The sequence below is a fragment of the Sphaerodactylus townsendi genome, linkage group LG01 (genome assembly GCF_021028975.2).
Source record: "Sphaerodactylus townsendi isolate TG3544 linkage group LG01, MPM_Stown_v2.3, whole genome shotgun sequence".
In the NCBI taxonomy this organism is placed as follows: Eukaryota; Metazoa; Chordata; class Lepidosauria; order Squamata; family Sphaerodactylidae; genus Sphaerodactylus; species Sphaerodactylus townsendi.
This window is the reverse complement of record NC_059425.1, coordinates 31,427,998-31,447,072: the sequence shown is the minus strand read 5'-3', so window position 1 is coordinate 31,447,072 and position 19,075 is coordinate 31,427,998. Positions and strand designations below refer to the sequence as shown.

General features: G+C 45.2%; 1 protein-coding gene across 2 annotated transcripts in view; it reads right to left on the bottom strand.

Moving 5' to 3' along the window:
• ELP3 (elongator acetyltransferase complex subunit 3) overlaps positions 1–19,075 on the bottom strand; it is a 99,540-nt gene that overhangs the window by 27,024 nt on the left and 53,441 nt on the right. For both annotated transcript variants that reach the window (XM_048516842.1, XM_048516849.1), the window contains exons 10-13: positions 18,049–18,242; positions 10,778–10,868; positions 4,679–4,744; positions 934–1,161 (exon numbers count right to left, since the gene is read on the bottom strand). In XM_048516842.1, coding sequence (XP_048372799.1) covers positions 934–1,161; positions 4,679–4,744; positions 10,778–10,868; positions 18,049–18,242 — 579 coding nt within the window. The remainder of the gene's footprint in view (positions 1–933; positions 1,162–4,678; positions 4,745–10,777; positions 10,869–18,048; positions 18,243–19,075) is intronic.

Below are 19,075 nucleotides of genomic sequence, written 5' to 3'. Positions count from 1 at the left end.
TCACAACTTTATTCTACAACATAAGACAACTTTCACTGCAAAAGAAGGTAGATTATCAACAGAACAAGTTCTCAATGTGGGCAAATCCATGGATAACAAAATCTGGAGACTGGGGCCATGAACAGACAAGACAAATATATCGGCAAGCTTTCAAAAATGTCCAAGGCTTGCAGGAAAAAAATTCAAAATCTTTAAAAAGGGTGGTTTAATCCCCTCACAAATAATAGGAGCAGAATCTATAGCTATAACAAACAAACAAAATGCCCTCAGTGGCCATTGCTAGGCAACCACACAGAACTGCAGTCTTTTAAGCCCTGGCTTTTATCAGTAAAAAATAGAGGGAGGGGGCAGTGCCTTTTCTAGGACTGTTCTGGCTTTTGAGGGAGAACTCACTATGGCCAGCATGGCAGCAGCAACCACCAAGTGACTTGATGCCACAGAACCTATATGATTTACCCAAGTCCAGCTGCTTGTTACTACTCAACAGGTTTGCAGAAAAATCAGTGGTGAGATCTGCTAACTTGCTGGAAGGCTGTTTTACTTGGCCACCCAAGAACAGTGAAACTTCCTTCCTTAGTAGGTGAAATTGGTGCTGCTTATAGACCATCTGAAGACGGAAAAAAACAGTTCTTTGAAATATGTTAGTAAGAAGCCTTCTCTTTAAAACTCAGGAGATATAATCAGCCTTATCTAGATGGCCCAAACGAGCCTGATCTTTTCAGAACTCAGAAGCTAAGCAGGGTTGGTCCTGGTTAGTATCTGGATGAAAGATCACCAAGGAAGTACAGAGTTGCTATGCAAAGGAAGGCAATGGCAAACCACTTCTGTTCCACTCTTGGCTTGAAAACCCTACAATTGCAATTATTTGGTTGCATCTTGACAGAACTTCCCACCACCATCCAGGGGTACATGTTTTGATGCAGTTGTGGATACCTGATGCTGGAATTTGGAGGGATCTCGGCTGCTCACAGGAACCACACTCCCATACACATGGAGCTCTCTGACAATGGAAACACCTCCCTTCAGTTCTGGTCTGAATGTCTCCTCTGAACACTTCCGCAAACGCAGGAGGCCTATGAGGATGTCTTGCTCAGGATCCTCGTAGGACAAGAAAGTCTCCCAACCTCCATTGGCCACATAGTCTCTCCGAATCAGTTCCACCTGTTCAAATGGACAAAGTCATCAGATAGCAACAACAACAACAATTAATGGTGTGACAACCTTAAGAGTCCCGAACCAATTTCACAGCAATGCCAGTGCCTGTTTATATGGGGGAAAGGGTGAGAAATGGTTTCACAACCATTTCCATCTTGTGGCAGACTGATTTTTAGCGGCATCAGATAAGAACAGAAGGTGTGATTATTGTATTTTTCACACAAGTCAAAACCGGTGCAGAACTTTAATGAGAATGCACTTTCTGCAAGTCTTAGCGCTTCTAATCTGTGAGAAGGAACGTACTGAATACTCAGCACCACTGGTGATATATAATGATACATAAATAAAAGAGGAGATGGGGCAGAGGTTCCACTGACTCCCCAGACTGGAATGATCCAGACTGCATGCCACCCACTCCTGCATGCCATTATCCAGTACACATGAGGAAGCCTCATGACTCCTCCCTTGTCCGAATGTGGCAAAGGATTGTGGGAGGTGAAAACAGGAGATCCATGTATAGCCTTGATGCCCTTGTATGGTCAGATTGTGAGCTGGCTCTTGGTTTTGGTTTCATTATTCATATAGAGCATAGGTGTCAAACTCGTGCCCCTCCAGATGTTATGGACTACAGTTCCCAGCATCCCCTGTCAGCCTCATTCTGGCAGGGGATGATGGGAACTGTAGTCCATAACATTTGGAGGGCCGCGAGTTTGACACCTGTGATATAGAGCCATACTCTGAGCTCTGTAACACCAGGATTACCACCACCACTTTTTTCAGTACATTTATGAAGCACTGATTGTAGCTACCAATATTGCTTAATACAGGAAACACCAACATTATTGAACCTGTAGGCACTTCTGAAATTTTGAGAACAAGTATTGGGCACCATAATGTCTCGAGAGATGTGCTTTCTCCTCGGGGCAAAAATCCATGAAGTAACAGAGAGGCTGACAAGGCTCATCAAGCCCACTGGCTGTTATTGCTTCCATTTGGTCCACATGGGAACCAATGACACTGCAAGACATAGCTTTCTGGGTACCACGAGGGATTATGAGGCTCTGGGTAAGACCTTGATGCCCAGGATGTCATTTTGTCTCTCCTCCCAGTTGAAGGGAGGGAGAGAAGAATAGTGGAGGTGAACAACTGACTTTGCAGAGGGTGCTCCTGTGAATGTTTTGGCTTCTTGGATCACAGTTTGCAGTTTCATGAAGATGGACCTCTGGCAAGGATGGGTTGCACCTCCTGGCAGTTGGCAAAACATTTTTGCTAGGGGGTTCACAAACTTGCTCAGGAGGGCTTTAGACTGAGTTATGCAGGAGAGGCAGACAGTATCCTTGAGGACAGGAGTTCATTGAGTGCTGGAGATAATAGTCTAAAGGTTATAGAGAGGATAGTTCAAAACCGCAACAGTGGGAGGGAAAAAACCTCAAACAAGCAACCCAGGGGAATGACCTCTGGTCTTAAACATCTCTACACTAATGAACATAGCCTGGGAAATAAACAAGACAAACTTGAATTCTTGATGCAGCAAGGCAAATATGATATAATAGGCATAGCTGAAACCTGATGGGAAGAGTCTCATGACTGGAACGTAATAACTGAAGGGTGTAACCTATTTTAGAGAAATAGACCAAATAGGAAAGGAGGAAGAGTACCATTATATGTCAGGGATGATTACACCTCTGAGGAGGTCTATGACTTAAATCCTGGAAGCCAGGCTGAAAACATCTGGGTTAAAATTAAGATGGAGAGAAACAACAGCGATGTCATTGTGGGAGTCTGTTTGAGATCCCTTTAACTTTCTCTTCTCCAGACTAAACATACCCAGCTCTCTAAGTCTCTCCTCATAGAGCAGTGGTGGCGAACCTATGGTACCCCAGATGTTCATGGACTACAATTCCCATCTGCCCCTGCCAGCATGACCAATTGGTCATGCTGGCAGGGGTGGATGGGAATTGTAGTCCATGAACTTCTGGAGTGCCATAGGTTCGCCACCACTGTCAACTGAGCATTGATTCCAGACCTTTTACCGTCTTGATTGTCCTCCTCTGGACATGCTCCAGCTTGTCAATATCCTTCTTGAAAGAATGTTTGAAAGAATGTCATGTTGAAGATGGAGCGAGCTTGGTTTCTGCTGCTTCAGAGTCTGGTCATGCTGGCAGGGGCTGATGGGAATTGGTCATGCTGGCAGGGGCGGATGGGAATTGTAGTCCATGAACTTCTGGAGTGCCATAGGTTCGCCACCACTGTCAACTGAGCATTGATTCCAGACCTTTTACCGTCTTGATTGTCCTCCTCTGGACATGCTCCAGCTTGTCAATATCCTTCTTGAAAGAATGTCATGTTGAAGATGGAGCGAGCTTGGTTTCTGCTGCTTCAGAGTCTAGAGCACGAAGTAATGGATTCAAACTATGAGAACAGAGATTCCTCCTAAACATTAGGAAGAATTAGTAAAGGCTGTTTGACAATGAAATACATTGCTTCTTTCTTCAGAGGCTTTTTTAACAGAGGCTGGATGGCCATCAATCGAGAGTGCTTTGATTGTGTGTTCCTGCATGGCAAGGGGTTGAACTGGGTCACCCTCGTGGTCTCTTCTAACAACATGATGATTCTGTAACAACATGGCTGCCTTTGGACTTTAGCCAAGCACAAAATGTCCACCACAGGGAGATATGACCAATGATAAAGATACAGGAAAATAAATAATCTCATGGGCACAGTGCAGATGGCTCCAGTAAGAGGTGTCTTCAGCTGATATCTCAATCAAAGAGTCCCACCAGAGGAGGGTCAGACAAGAGATTATAAATTATAAAAATACGAAGAAGTGTCTTGTTCTTATATCTTGGGTTTTTCAGCACTCAAGCCATGAAGAATGTCTTTACCTAGGGCAGGGGTGGCGAACCTATGGCCCTCCAGATGTTCATGGACTACAATTCCCATCAGCCCCTGCCTGATATCCATTGGAAGTCAAACTTTTCCAATTGGCCATGCTGGCAGGGGCTGATGGGAACTGCAGTCCATGAACATCTGGAGTGCCATAGGTTCGCCACCCCTGACCTAGGAATTCCACCTTGACCTTGGTTCAAAGGATAGTGAAAGAAGCCCTAGGTCAGAGAATTAAGATAGTGAGGATCTTTTACATGCTGAAGCTTCAAAAATTACTTGCCTATTTTAGTAACAACATCATTATAACAAGTACAGAACTTAAATTTAGAAGACTGTGTGCTTTCATCCATTTCTTGTTTCATGACCCATCATTTGTCCTAGTCAATCACAGAAAGAGACCCAGAGGTGGGGGTGGAGGGTGGGGAAGCAGTTTAACCATCAGCCCTCTAATCAACAAGTAAAAGTGCAAGTCCTCTGGATCACCAGGGCAAGGAGAACAGGGCTTGGCTTGGCAAAGAATTCCTCTTTTGTAGGGACAACAGATGCATTTCTCAGACTCCCCATCTCTGCCTGCATAGTGAAATTTAAACCTACACACACGGAACAAGTCCGGCTGGAAAGCAACAAGTCCTACCTGATACGGTCTCACTTTGTGATGAATCTCTTGTATTCCAACCTCTCTTGTCCTCACATCACGGCACTAGGTGGGAAAATGAAAAAAAAAGGAGAGAAACAACAATTACATAGTGAGACACACCACGGCTAAGGTACATTACATTTCCCACTACCTCCTTCAGAGCCTAAAATGAAGTTGGAATTGACTTAAGCTGATAGATTTCAAATAGCTTACCTTCAAAATAAAAATGCTCACTGATCCATTCCTAATACACTTTTAGGGAGGAAAAGCTGTGATGTTTAAATACACGGGACACACTGATAACAATCTGAACAGCCTGCATCTCATGTGAAAGTGAACCATTTGATTTACAAGCAACAAGGCTCAAAAGAATTCTTCAGTAATGAAATGCTAACTCTGACTGTGTTCTGAGTTAGAAAGATAACAGAATTGGAAGTGCGGGAGAGCTAATTTGAAGTTCTGCAAACAAACTCCTGATCAGGTTGTTTCAAAATGGAGAAAGAAACTTTTAATGAGAAAAAAATTGATTCAGAAATTCTACGTTTGTGAATGAGAATGCAAGATGAAATGTGTTGAGATCTCCTGCTGATAATTAGATAGAAAACTAAGAAACGGATGGGATCTGTGGCTGATGGAGACAGAAAAGAAACACCAGGGGACTTAGATGTAACAGCTCAGATCTTTTCTCCCAGATATGTCCAATGGGTTGCAGGAAGATCCTGATTTCCCCTCTTGGATAAAACATTCTGGCACTTTTCCAAATATTCAAATTGGGGGGGGGGGGGATGGAATGGAAACATTTGCTACCCAACTCATTCTGGAGACACAGGGTGGTTAATGATAGATTACAAAAAGAATATAAATAATTTAGTCAAAGATCCAATTAAATCCACCTAGAAAACTAACAAATGAAAAATACAGAATCTCCCTTGGCTTTCATACAGCCCAATCTAAACATGTGTGTGTGTGAATCCACTTGTGGGAGCAGTACACCGGCCGTGCTGGCAGATTTGCCCTCCCCAAGGTGGAGGGAACCTGGTGGTGTAAAGAAGAAGAAGAGGGAAGAGGAGTTTGGATTTATATTCCCCCTTTTCTCTCCTGGGGGAGACTCAAAGGGGCTTACAATCTCCTTGCCCTTCCTCCCTCACAACAAACACCCTGTGAGGTGAGTGGGGCTGAGAGATCTCCGAGAAGCTGTGACTAGCCCAAGGTCACCCAGCTGGCATGTGTGGGAGTGCACAGGCTAATCTGAATTCCCCAAATAAGCCTCCACAGCTCAGGCAGCAGAATGAATCAAACCTGGTTCCCCCAGATTAGAATGTACCTGCTCTTAACCACTACGCCACTGCTGCTGCACCCTCCTCCACCCCGCAGCTCTGGAACTCAGTGCCAGCATCCCAGCCCCCACTGCAGCATGGACGGTCCAGGGGCAGAGTCGACAGTAGTCAGCTCCCTCCCGGCCATTAGGCACGCTCTCCCAGGGTTTTGAGAGTCGTGCTACCTTTTTTGGTAACGTATGTCTATGAAGCCCAATGGGGGCTTTTCAGTGGTGGGGAGGCTTTCATGCTTGTGCAGCCTCCCTGCATTGCTGGGGAAGCCTCTTTGGGAGCGGTGGGATGCGGCGCTACAGCCGGCTGCCTGGATTTGTGGATGGGGATGCCCATCAGTCTCCGAGAGAAAAGAGTGCCATAGTTGTGGGGTAGAGACCATATATATTTATATGTTGAAACAGTTCCGACTTGCCAACCAATACTTCATTCAAAAAGCCTGTGGATGATGCTATCTCTGTTTTGGGCCATTGCCTGAATGTGGTGGTCAACAAACTGTCACTCGGTCCAGAGGGGATGCTGGAATGGAAAAGTTGCTGCTTTAGGTACGGTACTGTGATATGTGAAGTACAACTTTGTCTGAAAGACCAGTGGATCCCAATCTTTTGTTGGAGAAGGAGGTGACTATAGCTGTAAAAGGAAGTGGGGGGGGGGGGGGGAGAGAAGCCTTCTTTCAGACACACATCTAGGAGCTGGCTATTCTGATACACACTCCAGTAGTCTCAAGACGTGGCTATTGTACCACACTCTGTGTGGGGCTGCTTTTGAAGTCAGCTTGGAAAATTCAATTGGTGCAAAAAGCTGCTGTTCGGCTGTTGTTGGGGCTTATTGCTGTGAGCAAGATACAACCCTTCTACGGGTCATTCCGCAATGCTTCCGGTTTGTTTCTCAGTATAATTCAAGAGGCTGGTTGCTGGCCCTTAAATGAGTTTGGACCCACTTACTGGAAGGACTGTTTTTTCCCACCCGGTGAGAGAAGTTAGGCTGAGAGGATGTGATTGGCCCAGCATTACTCAGGAAGCATCACGGCAGAGTGGGGATCAGAAATCAGGTTCTAGAGTCCTCGGTTAAATGTTTAGCTGTTCATGCTACTGTAAAGGTAATCCCCTGTACAAGCACTAAGTCATTACTGACCCACGGGGTGATGTCACATCATGATGTTTATTAGGCTGACCTGTTTATGAGGGGGTTTGCCATCACCTTCCTCAGCTGTCGACACTTTACCCCAGCAAGCTGAGCACTAATTGTAAGGGCCTTGGAAGGATGGAAGGCTGTGTCAACCCTGAGTAGGTTACCTGAAAACTGACTTCTGTTGGGATTGAACTCAAGTTGTGAGCAGAGCTTTTCACTTTGATACTGCAGCTTACCACTCTGCGTCGCAGGGCTCCTACTACGCGATCGTGGGCATTGCAAAAATGGCTCCAGACCGTTTTGCACTACAAATACCTCTATTCAGAGAATGCAAAACAAAGAGTTATCTCCCAGTCAAACATAATCAAGAGTTGTTCTCTCTCTCTCTCTCCTTCCTATGCTGCTGTTCCTTTTTTATACCGTGAAGCATTATGGAAGCCAGATTCAAACGTCTAATTGCGACTGGTTACCTGGCGACTGCATTTGGAGAGTCTGCATCCAAAGAGAAACGCCCACATTTGCTGCAACCTGTTGTGAAATGGATGGCACTTTAACTAAATCCCACCGGACCCAAGAGCATGCAGTTTCTTATTCTGTGCAGCAGGCTCTTCTGACGCATCCACACACTCTTTCTGTGTGCTCCTTGATTTAGGCAGAAAGAACCGTCCTTCCTTTCCAACTTTAACAAGGAGCAGCCAGCTGTGTTGAATGGTGGGGCTGGCGGGCTGAAGGGGATTGTAATGGACTTGCCCCACACTGAAGGGCTGGTGTGTGTGAAAAGCCTAATGAAAGAGGCCTTAGTAACAGCCAGAGTTAAGGCATCAGGCTCCACTATACTAAGGACCCCCATTTGATTGTTCGAGAAAGGCACAGTTGCCTATGGCCAGGGATAGGGGGAGCTAAAGTGCGAGCAGTATAAATAGACACAGCAGAGCCTGTCAGTGGATTCACTCTCTCTGAAGAGATTCTGATACAGAGATCAGAGTTGAGTCAAGTTTGGGAGAGAGATTCAGGAAGAGCCAGAGTTGGACAGAGTCTGTCAGATCTGAAGCTGAAGGATTCTGTCTCAGCAGTGTTAGCTGGCAGAAGTCCAGTCACTCTACAAGCTGAGGAGGCTTGTCAGAGGAAGAAGGCCCTGAGTTGGGTGCAAAGTGACGTGCCAGTCAGGGGCTTGACAGTGAATATTGTCCAGACCTAGAGTCTGCCCTACCCCTGTGTAACACCAGTCTGGGAAAAGCCCGATCCAGAGGCAGTGAAGCCAAATTGGGATTAGTGTGAGACAGGGAGGCTATGTGTGCCTGAATCTCACTGGGCATAGGCTCTGTGTGTGTGTGTGTGTGTGTGTGTGTGTGTGTGTGTGTGTGTGTGTGTGTGTGTGTGTGTGTGTGTGTATATATATATATATATCTATATTCAGTGGGTTGTGGATCAGAAAGGACTAGTGTCTGTCTTTGAAGAAATTTAGTAGTTCTAAAGCAAAATCGTTCCTGAAGTGACACCTGCATGTATCTGTGTGTGTGTGAAACCTCAGTAACATCTGAAGCTCTGTAATTTTTAAGTGAAAAGAACTTAATTTTTAAGTGAAAAAAAAAGAACCATCAAGCGTTAGTACCTCTCTGAGCCAGTTTAAGAAGCCTTTCTTTTTAAAATAAATTTCATTCATTGTGTTCAAGTTACCCTCGTGCCAGTCTGCGTTTGTGTGTGAGCGGTTGAAGAGTGCCTGTTTGTGTGGCTAGAATCCAAGCCAATTTTGAGTTCCCTCCATTTTTGTATATGGGACTCTGAAGGACATTCCCCTCAGACCAAGAGTGAATGTGAGGTGGGATCCTTTATTACATTTGGCAGCCTGCAGCAGTTTTGGGATTCCTAGTTCCTTCTCTTTAATGGTGGCAGCAGAGTAAAAAGAAGACCCCTGAACACTAGTCTGGAATATTTTGGGTGCCAAAGGAAACCCCACTGGTCAGTTTAGTGGGAACCCTGATTGTAGGCCACATGTCCCGTTACAGTTGGTGGCTAGCCCGGAATAGAAGAACCCAGTTACAGGGCTCCATGTTTTCTTTGGCCTCTTTGTTATAAAGCATCCCGCACTAGACAGGCTACAATAACATTTTCTCCCTCTTCCAAAATATTAGAATTTAAGGGCATCCAATGAAGCTGGTGGGAAGTAGTTTCAGGACAGATTAAAATAGTTCTTTACACAACGAATGAATGAAATGTGGAATTCTCTGTCAGAGGATGTAGCAATGGCCACAGACATAAAGAGCTTTAAAAGGACATTAGGCAGATTCATGGAGGACACATCTGTCAACGGCTACTAGCCATAGTGACTGAAAGGAACCTCCATGTTCAGAAGCAGTAAACCTCTGTGTATCAGTGCCAGGAAGCAACACTGGGAAAGGGCTCAACCTTTATGCCAGTGGTGGCGAACCTATGGCACTCCAGATGTTCATGGGAATTGTAATCCATGAACATCTGGAGTGTCATAGGTTTGCCACCATGGCTCTATGCCCTGCTGTTGGACCTCCAGAGGAACTGGTCGGCCGTTGTGTGAGACAGGATGCTGAATTAGATGGACCACTGGTCTGATCCAGCAGGGCTCTTCTCATGTTCTTGCTGATTGGCAACAGATGCAGAATAGTTGGAAAAAAGCACTTGCGTGCTTATTGTATGAAATTAAATATGCAGCTATTGAGAGAAGCAGTGGCTTAGTGGTTAAGAGCAGGTGCACTCTAATCTGGAGAACCGCGTTTGATTCTCCACTCTGACACTTAAGCTGTGGAGGTTTATCTGGGGAACTAGATTAGCCTGTGCACTCCAACACACGCCAGCTGGGTGGCCTTGGGCTAGTCACAGTTCTTCTGAGCTCTCTCAGCCCCAACCACCTCACAGTGTGTTTGTTGTGGGGGAGGAAGGGAAAGGATATTGTAACCCCCTTAGAGTCTCCTTACAGGAGAGAAAGGGAGGTATGAATCCAAACTCTTCTTCTTCTTATACAGCTTTAAAAGAAGACCAAACAAAATTAGCTTTAAAAAGGGCTTGGACAGATTTATGGAGGAGAAGTCGATCTATGGCTACCAATCTTGATCCTCCATGATCTGAGATTGCGAATGCCTTAGCAGGCCAGGTGCTCGGGAGCAGTAGCAGCAGAAGGCCATTGCTTTCACATCCTGCATGTGAGCTCCCAAAGGCATCTGGTGGACCACTGTGAGTAGCAGAGTGCTGGACTAGATGGACTCTGGTCTGATCCAGCAGGCTCTTTCTTATGTTCTTAAATTCATGGCCATTTATGATGATGGACAAATGAGACCTCTGTGTTCAGAGTACCTTGAAACACCAGTTGCTGTGTGGTGTCAAATTAGACCAGCTTTGGCCACCAGAGCCCACTTGTAGGCTTTCAGGGGTATGTTAGCTGAGTAGTACAGGAAACAGGGTCCAAAAACAGGGTCCATGGACCTTTGCTCTTATCCAGAAGGACTCTCCTTACGTTCTCCAGCTCTTGTACTTCAGTTCCACTAACTGGACTTTTTCCACGCTTGGGACAAAAGCAGACTTTATAACCACACTTGTGGTTGAGGTAGGAAGAAAGAAGACACCGCACACAAGCATGGATAACTAAATCAAAAAAAGTATACTTCACCTCTGACCCCAAGTCCTTCATCCTGGCAAGAGCAAGTTCTCTCAAGTTACCATGCTCTACTCCAGAACTGACTAAAGGCATTGGGATATCCCTGCAAACAAACAGACAAAAAAAGGTAAACCAAAGAAACCCTTGAAGCATTCAAGAATAGCAGGGTGCTACGTTACACACAAAGAAAGCATCAGGTGCCATTTTTCGGCAGGATACTGATAGACCACTCTTGGCCCAGCAAGCCTCTCTTGTATAGCTTGCCTCACTGCTGCCCTGGGCCCTTCTCTACCTCAGTCTCAGTCACCAGGATTCATTAAGTATACTGTGACACACTTATAAGGTGGCAACTATTTTTCTGAATTATTTTGTAAACAAGTATGACAGCCACGGCTAGTTTAAAACAAGACACAAGGTAATCCAAGACCTGATGACCAGTCAACTTAGTCCATTATCCTGTTTCCAGCATAGGTGAGCCAGAGGCCTCCAGAAAGCCCATAAGCAGGGTATGAAAGAACAGTCTTTCCCCTGTTTGTCCTCTGAATCTGGTCTTGAGAGGTAGGCTTCCTACCTGGAAGTTTCTTTCTGCCATCATCACCAGTAGTCCATCCATAGACCTATCCTCCATGATTTCACCTGAGTTTATCAGATGAGGAGTGAAGCTCAAGGTTAGGTTTCTTGTTGATCTGCCATCTCCCCCGCCCCCCCACACACAAAGAGACCCGCCCCCAGCAATCTGGATGGCGATTAATGGAAGGAATAGAGCAATATGCCTCATTCACATGATACATCTGTGGTCTCACTATATCGTTGGCCCTGTGATAGCAGCAACTGCTAGGGACAGAGAAGAAGAAGAGTTTGGATTTTTGCCACACCTTTCTCTCCTGTAAGGAGACTCAAAGGAGACTCAAATCTCCTTTCCCTTCTCCCTCTCCCCAACAAACACCCTGTGAGGTGGGTGGGGCTGAGATAGCTCCGAAGAACTGTGACTAGCCCAAGGTCACCTAGCTGCCGTGTGTTGGAGTGTACAAGCTAATCAGATAAGCCTCCCCCGCTCAAGTGGCAGAGCGGGGAATCAAACCTGGTTCTCCAGATTAGAGTGCACCTGCTCTTAACCACTACACCACGCTGGCTCTCACTTTTCTGCCCTTTTCTGCCCAGACAGTCATAGCTCAAGTAGGGGAAAGACCCACTTGACTGCTGATTCATATTCGTACTACAGGACTGCTCCTTTAAGCAATAACACTGCAGACTTGATTTCTAACTCACAGCTCCCCTTATCCTGGTACATGTCTGTGCAGCAGGCTGGTGATGTACCTGCAATCCCCTCTGATCCCCACAAGCAACCTGAAGGCAGATCTCACTCAGAGAATGGCCTACAGGGACTTCAGAGTTCCCCATTCAGTCAGCAAGCTAGATCTGAGCACTGCCCCCCCTGTCTGCTGTGTTTCTCTTGGGTATGCTGGTACATGAATGTTTCCTACGCCTGCAAACATGAAGGCAAAATCTAACAGCCTATTCAGCCCATAGGTGCCAGTGTTTTCCGACACTTGTCTCTGACTCAGCTAACACATTTTCATTTCTGAAAGCAAGTCATCATGAGCCCTTGTTCTTTTTTTGAACACAAGACATTCCTTTTTTGTGGTAGAATAATTCTATTTCCTATTCAGACTCCAGTGACCCAAACAAAAAGACCACTAACGTGCAAGACATATCTACCTGGGGAAACTAGAGGCATGAACCCATCTCGCACTAATTACCAAAACTTACAGAAATATAGGAAGCAATTTGTTGAGCAAACATTTAAATGGCCTGTCTCAAGGCAAACCATTTCCGCATATAGCAATACATTGAACTTCATATTAATTCATATCATGCCACTTCTGACCAAGAAAAGCTACGTCTGCTTTTGAATGACTGCTGCACTAAAAGAACTACAGACGTAGCAAAGTTTTTGGCAACAGCTCTATCAACAACTGCACACTCCTGTTGACCACCTAATAACCTTTTCTATTGTTGTTATTGTCAGTCTGATTGTTGTTTTATCCTATGCCTAATAAAGGTAATGAAATGAAAGGAAAAAACATAGCAAGATGCTTTAATGACTGAAAAACAACAATACCACAGTGTTTCAGATGTGCCGAACACATGTCATGCCATGCCACTCTGGACTGATGGCAACAATCAGACTCCCACCCAAACCTCCTGGAATGGATGGGATGGTTGAGTGAACCAGCCATTTGCTGGCAAGTAATTAACTGAATCACTTTTGGTGAATGATCAGGAAAGCATCACAGCTTGACAGTGATCATCGGCCCAGCTGAAAAACATATCCAGGTGTGTGTGTCAGTTTGAGTAACTCATAAATGCCACCTCTCTTCTCTAGATTAGCCTGCTTGGGAGTCAGCACGGGACAGCAGGCAGAGTACTGAGATGAGGCCCAAGGGGATTAAGATTAACTCCTGGTTTGAAACACAGGCCAGCCATGGTGTACAAAGGATGATCAACAACCTCAAGTTTGTCATTTACAGTTGGCTGGCTGCTGTCCAAGGGTTGCCATCTGTTGCCTTTTCAGCAGGACAAACCCTCCCCATGCCTGTATGTATTACAAGGTCAACTTGGTTAGGAATGTCAACTGGTGGGGCCGACACAGAAAAAATGGTGAAGGGAAGACAAAGGATTTAACCTAATGAGAAAAAAGGATCGGGACTGGGTATGAGAAATGTAGCTGGAGCCATTCAAATAGCACAAGGGGCGATGACTACAGTTCCCCGGGCCAAATCTATCCTGTAGAGCAGGGACACTCGATAGTTTGAGCAAGCCTGTGGCTCTTCTAAACCAGCGTGGTTAAGAGCGGGTGGACTGTAATCTGGAGAACCGGGTTTGATTCCCCACTCCTCCACCTGAGTAGCAGAGGCTTATCTGGTGAACTGAGTTTGTTTCTACACTTCTACATTCCTGTTGGGTGAACTTGGGCTAGTCACCATTCAGAACTCTCCCAGCCCCACCTACCTCACAAGGTGTCTGTTGTGGGGAGAGGAAGGGAAAGGAGCTTGTAAGCCACCTTGAGTCTCCTTACAGACAGAAAGGTGGGGTATAAATCAAAACTCTTTTTCTATTTCCAGAAGTGACATCTGTGCCATATTTCACGAAAATCAATGAGGCCCTTTCCTGGCGGGACCAATGCTATTCAATATTTTTATCAATGACTTGGATGATGGAATAGAGGGCATGCTAATCAAATTTGCAGATGACACCAAATTAGGAGGGGTAGCTAATACCCCAGAGGACAGAGTCAGAATTCAAAATGACCTGGACAAATTAGAGAGCTGGGCCAAAATGAACAAAATGAATTTCAACAGAGATAAATGTAAGATACTACACTTAGGCAGAAAAAAATGAAATACACAGATATAGGATTGGTGACACCTGGCTTGACAGCACCATATGTGAAAGGGAGTCTTAGTAGACCATAAACTGGGAGTCTTAGTAGACCATATCTGGGAGTCTTAGTAGACCATAAACTAAACATAAGTCAGTAGTGTGATGTGGCGGCCAAGAAAGCCAATGTGATTTTGGGCTGTATCAGTAGGAGTAGAGTGTCAAGATTGAGGGATGCAATTGTACCTCTGTATTCTGCATTGGTTAGACCTCACCTGGAATACTGTGTACAGTTCTGGGCACGGTAATTCAAGAAGGATATTGACAAGCTGGAAGGGGTCCAGAGGAGGGCAACCAAAATGGCAAAAGGTCTGGAGTCCATGCCCTACAAAGAGAGGCTTAGGGAGCTGGAGATGTTTAGTCTGGAGAAGCGTAGGTTAATGGATAACATAATAGCCATGTTTAAATATTTGAAGGGATGTCATGTCGAAGAGGGAGTAAGCTTGTTTTCTACTGCCTCAGAGATTAGGACATGGAGTAATGGATTCAAGGTGAAGAAAAAGAGATTCCACCTAAACATTAGGAAGAACTTCCTGACAGTCAGGGCTGTTTGACAGTGAAATTCACTGCCTCAGACAGTGGTGGAGTCTCCTTCTTTGGAGGTTTTCAAACAGACGCTGGATGAACTTATGTCGGGAGTGCTTTGATTGTGTGTTCCTGCATTGCAGGGGGTTGGACTTGATGGCCCTTGGGGTACCTTTCCAACTCTATGATTCTATGACATGTGGTTGGCAGGTGACTCTCATTTTGAGACAGCCACTGCCAAGAAAACTGAGGGGCAGGCTTCATTCCAGGGATGGGAGTAAATGTGGCTCTTTTTGGTTTTGATGCAATTGCGAAACTGGATCTCTGCAAGCTGTGGCCTGAGTACCATTGCCTTAGGCCTAGAGAGACCGTGATTGGCAACTGGATGGGAAGGCTGTGTAGAGGAAAAAGAAATGCAGAGGAAATAATATTTATGACAGCAGAATTGGCTGGGAGGCTTCTCTAGACAGGCAGGTTGAGGGACTAGTTCAATATTCCTCACTCCCTTGCCAAAGTGGCCAGCCAAGAAAACTAGTTGCTGATGACAAAAAATGCCATGTATGAACACTGTGTGACACAGGTATTATGTACTCATCCTTTCAACTGGGGATGAGGACACAGAGAGATAGCCAAAGGCACCACTGAAAAAAATTATTAGGCAGGGAGACATCCCCCCCCCCTCAAAAAAAAAAAACAAGGGAAGGGAAGGGTGACATTATGGAGGGGTACAAGGAGCCACACTGGAAACCAGACAGAGCCAGTTTTGCAGATATCTCCTGAAGCTCCAAATATGCAAGTAAAATGTGCTATTCCAAGCACGAGTAGAAACAAGAGAACCCGAAGCTCAGCACAGAAGTCTGCGATGGTCTAAAACACGTGTGAAGAGGCTGAACCAACTTAATGGGGTTTTCAAGGAGACAGCACGTCACCACAGCATATCTGATTTTTTTTTCTTTTAATAAGGCCCCACTGGGCTTCAGTTCCCTTATCCCTGCTCTCCTCCACCCCCCCCCCCCATCCACTTCATTATCTCCCACCACATAACAATAACTAGCTTGCTAGTTAATTAATTCTTCTGCTGATTTCTTAGAGTAAATACAACATCATTGAGCCAACAGACATTAACATAGTCTCCAAATGGCAGCAATTAGAACCAATAAGTATTTTGCCGTTCAGTCTAAAATGACGCGCTGGAGGAGGATGCAATTTTCATCTGGGCATTTTAGAGCACAGGGAGCCATTGGAGAGACCGGCTTCTTTCCAATTACTGGAAAATTCCAGAGGGTCAGGCTGTTGCGTGCTTCACAACAGGGATGGTGCTAAAACTACTCTGGCACCCTATATGAGGTCTAGATAGCAATATCCAGCGTGGTGAGTTTTCTGTCCCTGGAACTGCAGAACGACATGCTGGAGCACCCGAAGGCACTCAAGAGTTGCCATCTGCTGTGAAACATATCTGAGCTCCTCGTCTACGTAGGGAGGGCATGTGACTCACAATGCATTAGCATATGCATAGATGCAAATACAAGCCATTTGCGGCACCTAGATGGAAGCAGGCCCTGCTCTTCCCAGACAGGGTGATTTTCGAGATCCCATTTTTGATTCCCCAAGGGCAAAAACACATTAGAACGTCAGATGTCAAGATGCTGAAATGGTGGCTAAGTTTACGCTGGCAGACATAAATCATTTCAATTGTGCTTTTCACGAATTCAAAAGCAGCATATCAGGGAGACAGCAGTCGTGCGGCGCGAAAGGCTGGGGAATGCTACAAATTAACCTTTAAGTGGACTCACCCATCTTTGTAGCCGAACTCAGTAGATACAAGACAGACCAAAGAAAAGACTTTATCATACAACAAGCAATGTATGGAATTCACGCCCCAAAGAAGTAGTAATGTCCACTAGTGTAGATGGCATTACTGAGGGCAGGAATATGAATGCATGGCAGAAAGAAAGATAAAGCCTCCAGGCTCAGAGGGAGGCAACCCTGACCACCACTGTTAGGATTAGCTGTGGATTCCATACCCTGCTTGGGAAAACAACATCTCTCTTTGGATTCCATGCTCTACTTGGCTACTCAATGAGTAATTAAATTGTGGAATTGATTGCCAGGAGACATAGTGAAGGCCTCGCGTGATGGCCATGACATTAGACAGATTCATGGGAGAGTAGCCCATCAAAGGCTACTAGCCATGGTGACTAAAAGGAACCTCCATGTTCAAAGTCAGCAGACGTCAGAAACCCAGGGTTAGGAGGCAGCAGCAGGAGTAGGCCTTGGCTTCTGTGCTCTGTTTGTAGGCCCTCCAGGACAACTAGCTGCCCAATGTGTGATACGCGATGCCAGACTAGATGGACCACTGGCTTGATCCAGGAGAGCTCTTCTTGTGTTTACTGTGAAAAATAGCACCATGGATTAGATGAACCTTTGGGCTGGTTTAGAAAGGTTTTCTTAGCAGAAGTAGTTTAAGAAACCATCACTTCAGAAGACCAACAGAAGGAAACCCCACTTTACACCACATCTTAGGCGTCAACAACGGCCGAGACCCAAGGAATATACCTGAACAAACTTTTGTATGGTGTTATTAAAACAAAGTAGAACTGTATTAGTTCATCGCAAAGCTGAGATGAATTACTTTGGGGGCTTTCTTTTTATTAACACCCACCCTTAAGCAGGCCCAGCTGTTATTAGAAATGTTCTGCTTTGGCAATTACAAATATGATATTCTACTCCACTGGGGGAGAAAAAAACCATGATAGCTTATAAAGGAGATGATTTAATAATGGGTAATGTCCTCAAGCTGACCACTGAGGTCTTGGAAGTGAATATAACGTATACTTATTGAAAAGAGTCTATTGAGATATATCTATCAAGGGTGCCCTTTCCCACAGCTTTGAGCTGTGACAGTGGAGAAGGCACCATCTAATGGACACTAACTTTTGGCAATGTTTGTAGTGATAGGAAGGTTAGATTAGCCCCATTTCACCTCATCAAGAAAGGATAGTGAAACTGGAAATTCCATTATAGATACATTTTGCCCCTATTTGCATGTCACCTTTACACAAAGACACAAAAATATAAGAAAAGCCCTGTTGTATCAGACCAGTGGTCTGTTTTGTCCAGCATCTCGACACACAGTGGCTGACCAGTTACTCTGGACAACAGGGAACTGAGTAAGATATCATGTTAACATATTTTTCTAAAGTTCTGGGAAGTAGGTAGTGGTAGATGAGCAACTGTAGCTACCTCACTGCTTAAGCCTCGATTGTCAGATTGCTATATTTTACAGAGTGAAGCAGACATACTGCAAATGAAGTTACCTTTGCACTCGGTACACTCGGGTCCACGGGGGGACAAGAGCCAGAATTCTTGCTACCAAATCCACTAGGGTGCTTGGAGGGTAACTCTTGTACCTCCCAGACTTCCAGAGCTCGTACAGGCCGGTGCCACGGATCACGAGAGTTGGATAGAGTTTCATGCCATCTGGACGAAAGGCGGGATTATCAAAAAACTCCTGTAGAAAAGGAAAGACAAGAGAAAGATCAGCACAAAAGGCATAGGCCCACGATGGACCTGTTCTTCAAACAGGCTACTATGTTTGTTGTGCAGTAATGAATGGTAATCAGAAACAGCAGGAAAACTGGGTAGCCAACAGCCCCAGGCCACCAAGTCCCAGAGCGGAGAACAGCAGACCAATAATTTAAACATTCCAGTCTGCGTGTAAGACTTTGCTCACGAATAGTTATATTGCTTGGAATACAGAATATTGCCCACAGTTTTATAGCTTCAGTATCCCTGATCCATGTCAGGTTTTACATGGGTCTGGCTCATAGGATAACTTTTCATCAGTTCCTATTGGAATGGGCAGCTAGAAGACTAAGACGATGTTCCCTCAATGGATTGATTTTGTTTCACAGGATGAAAAGGAGCAGGTCACCAAAAATGTTGACACTCAATCACACCTTTGCATAGCAAGTTCCACCCAAACATTTGCATAGCAAGTTCCACCCAAACATTTACTGGTTGGTTCCCCACCCTGGGACATGGAAAATATATACCCCACTAAACATTCCCTTCTTGCTAGACACAGTCTAGCCTCTGTGATACACCTCTGTGATACACCTCTGAAGATGCCAGCCACAGATGCAGGTGAAACTTTAGGAACAAGATCTATCACAACACGGCCACACAGCCTGGAAAACCCATCACAACCAGTTGAATCCATCCATGAAAGTCTTTGACAATACATCAGCACAAAATATTTTCCACATACTTGTTTTATGGACAAAAAGATGACTGGATTTAATTGGCCTCATGAAGGCACCAAGACTGGCTTTCAGCATGTAA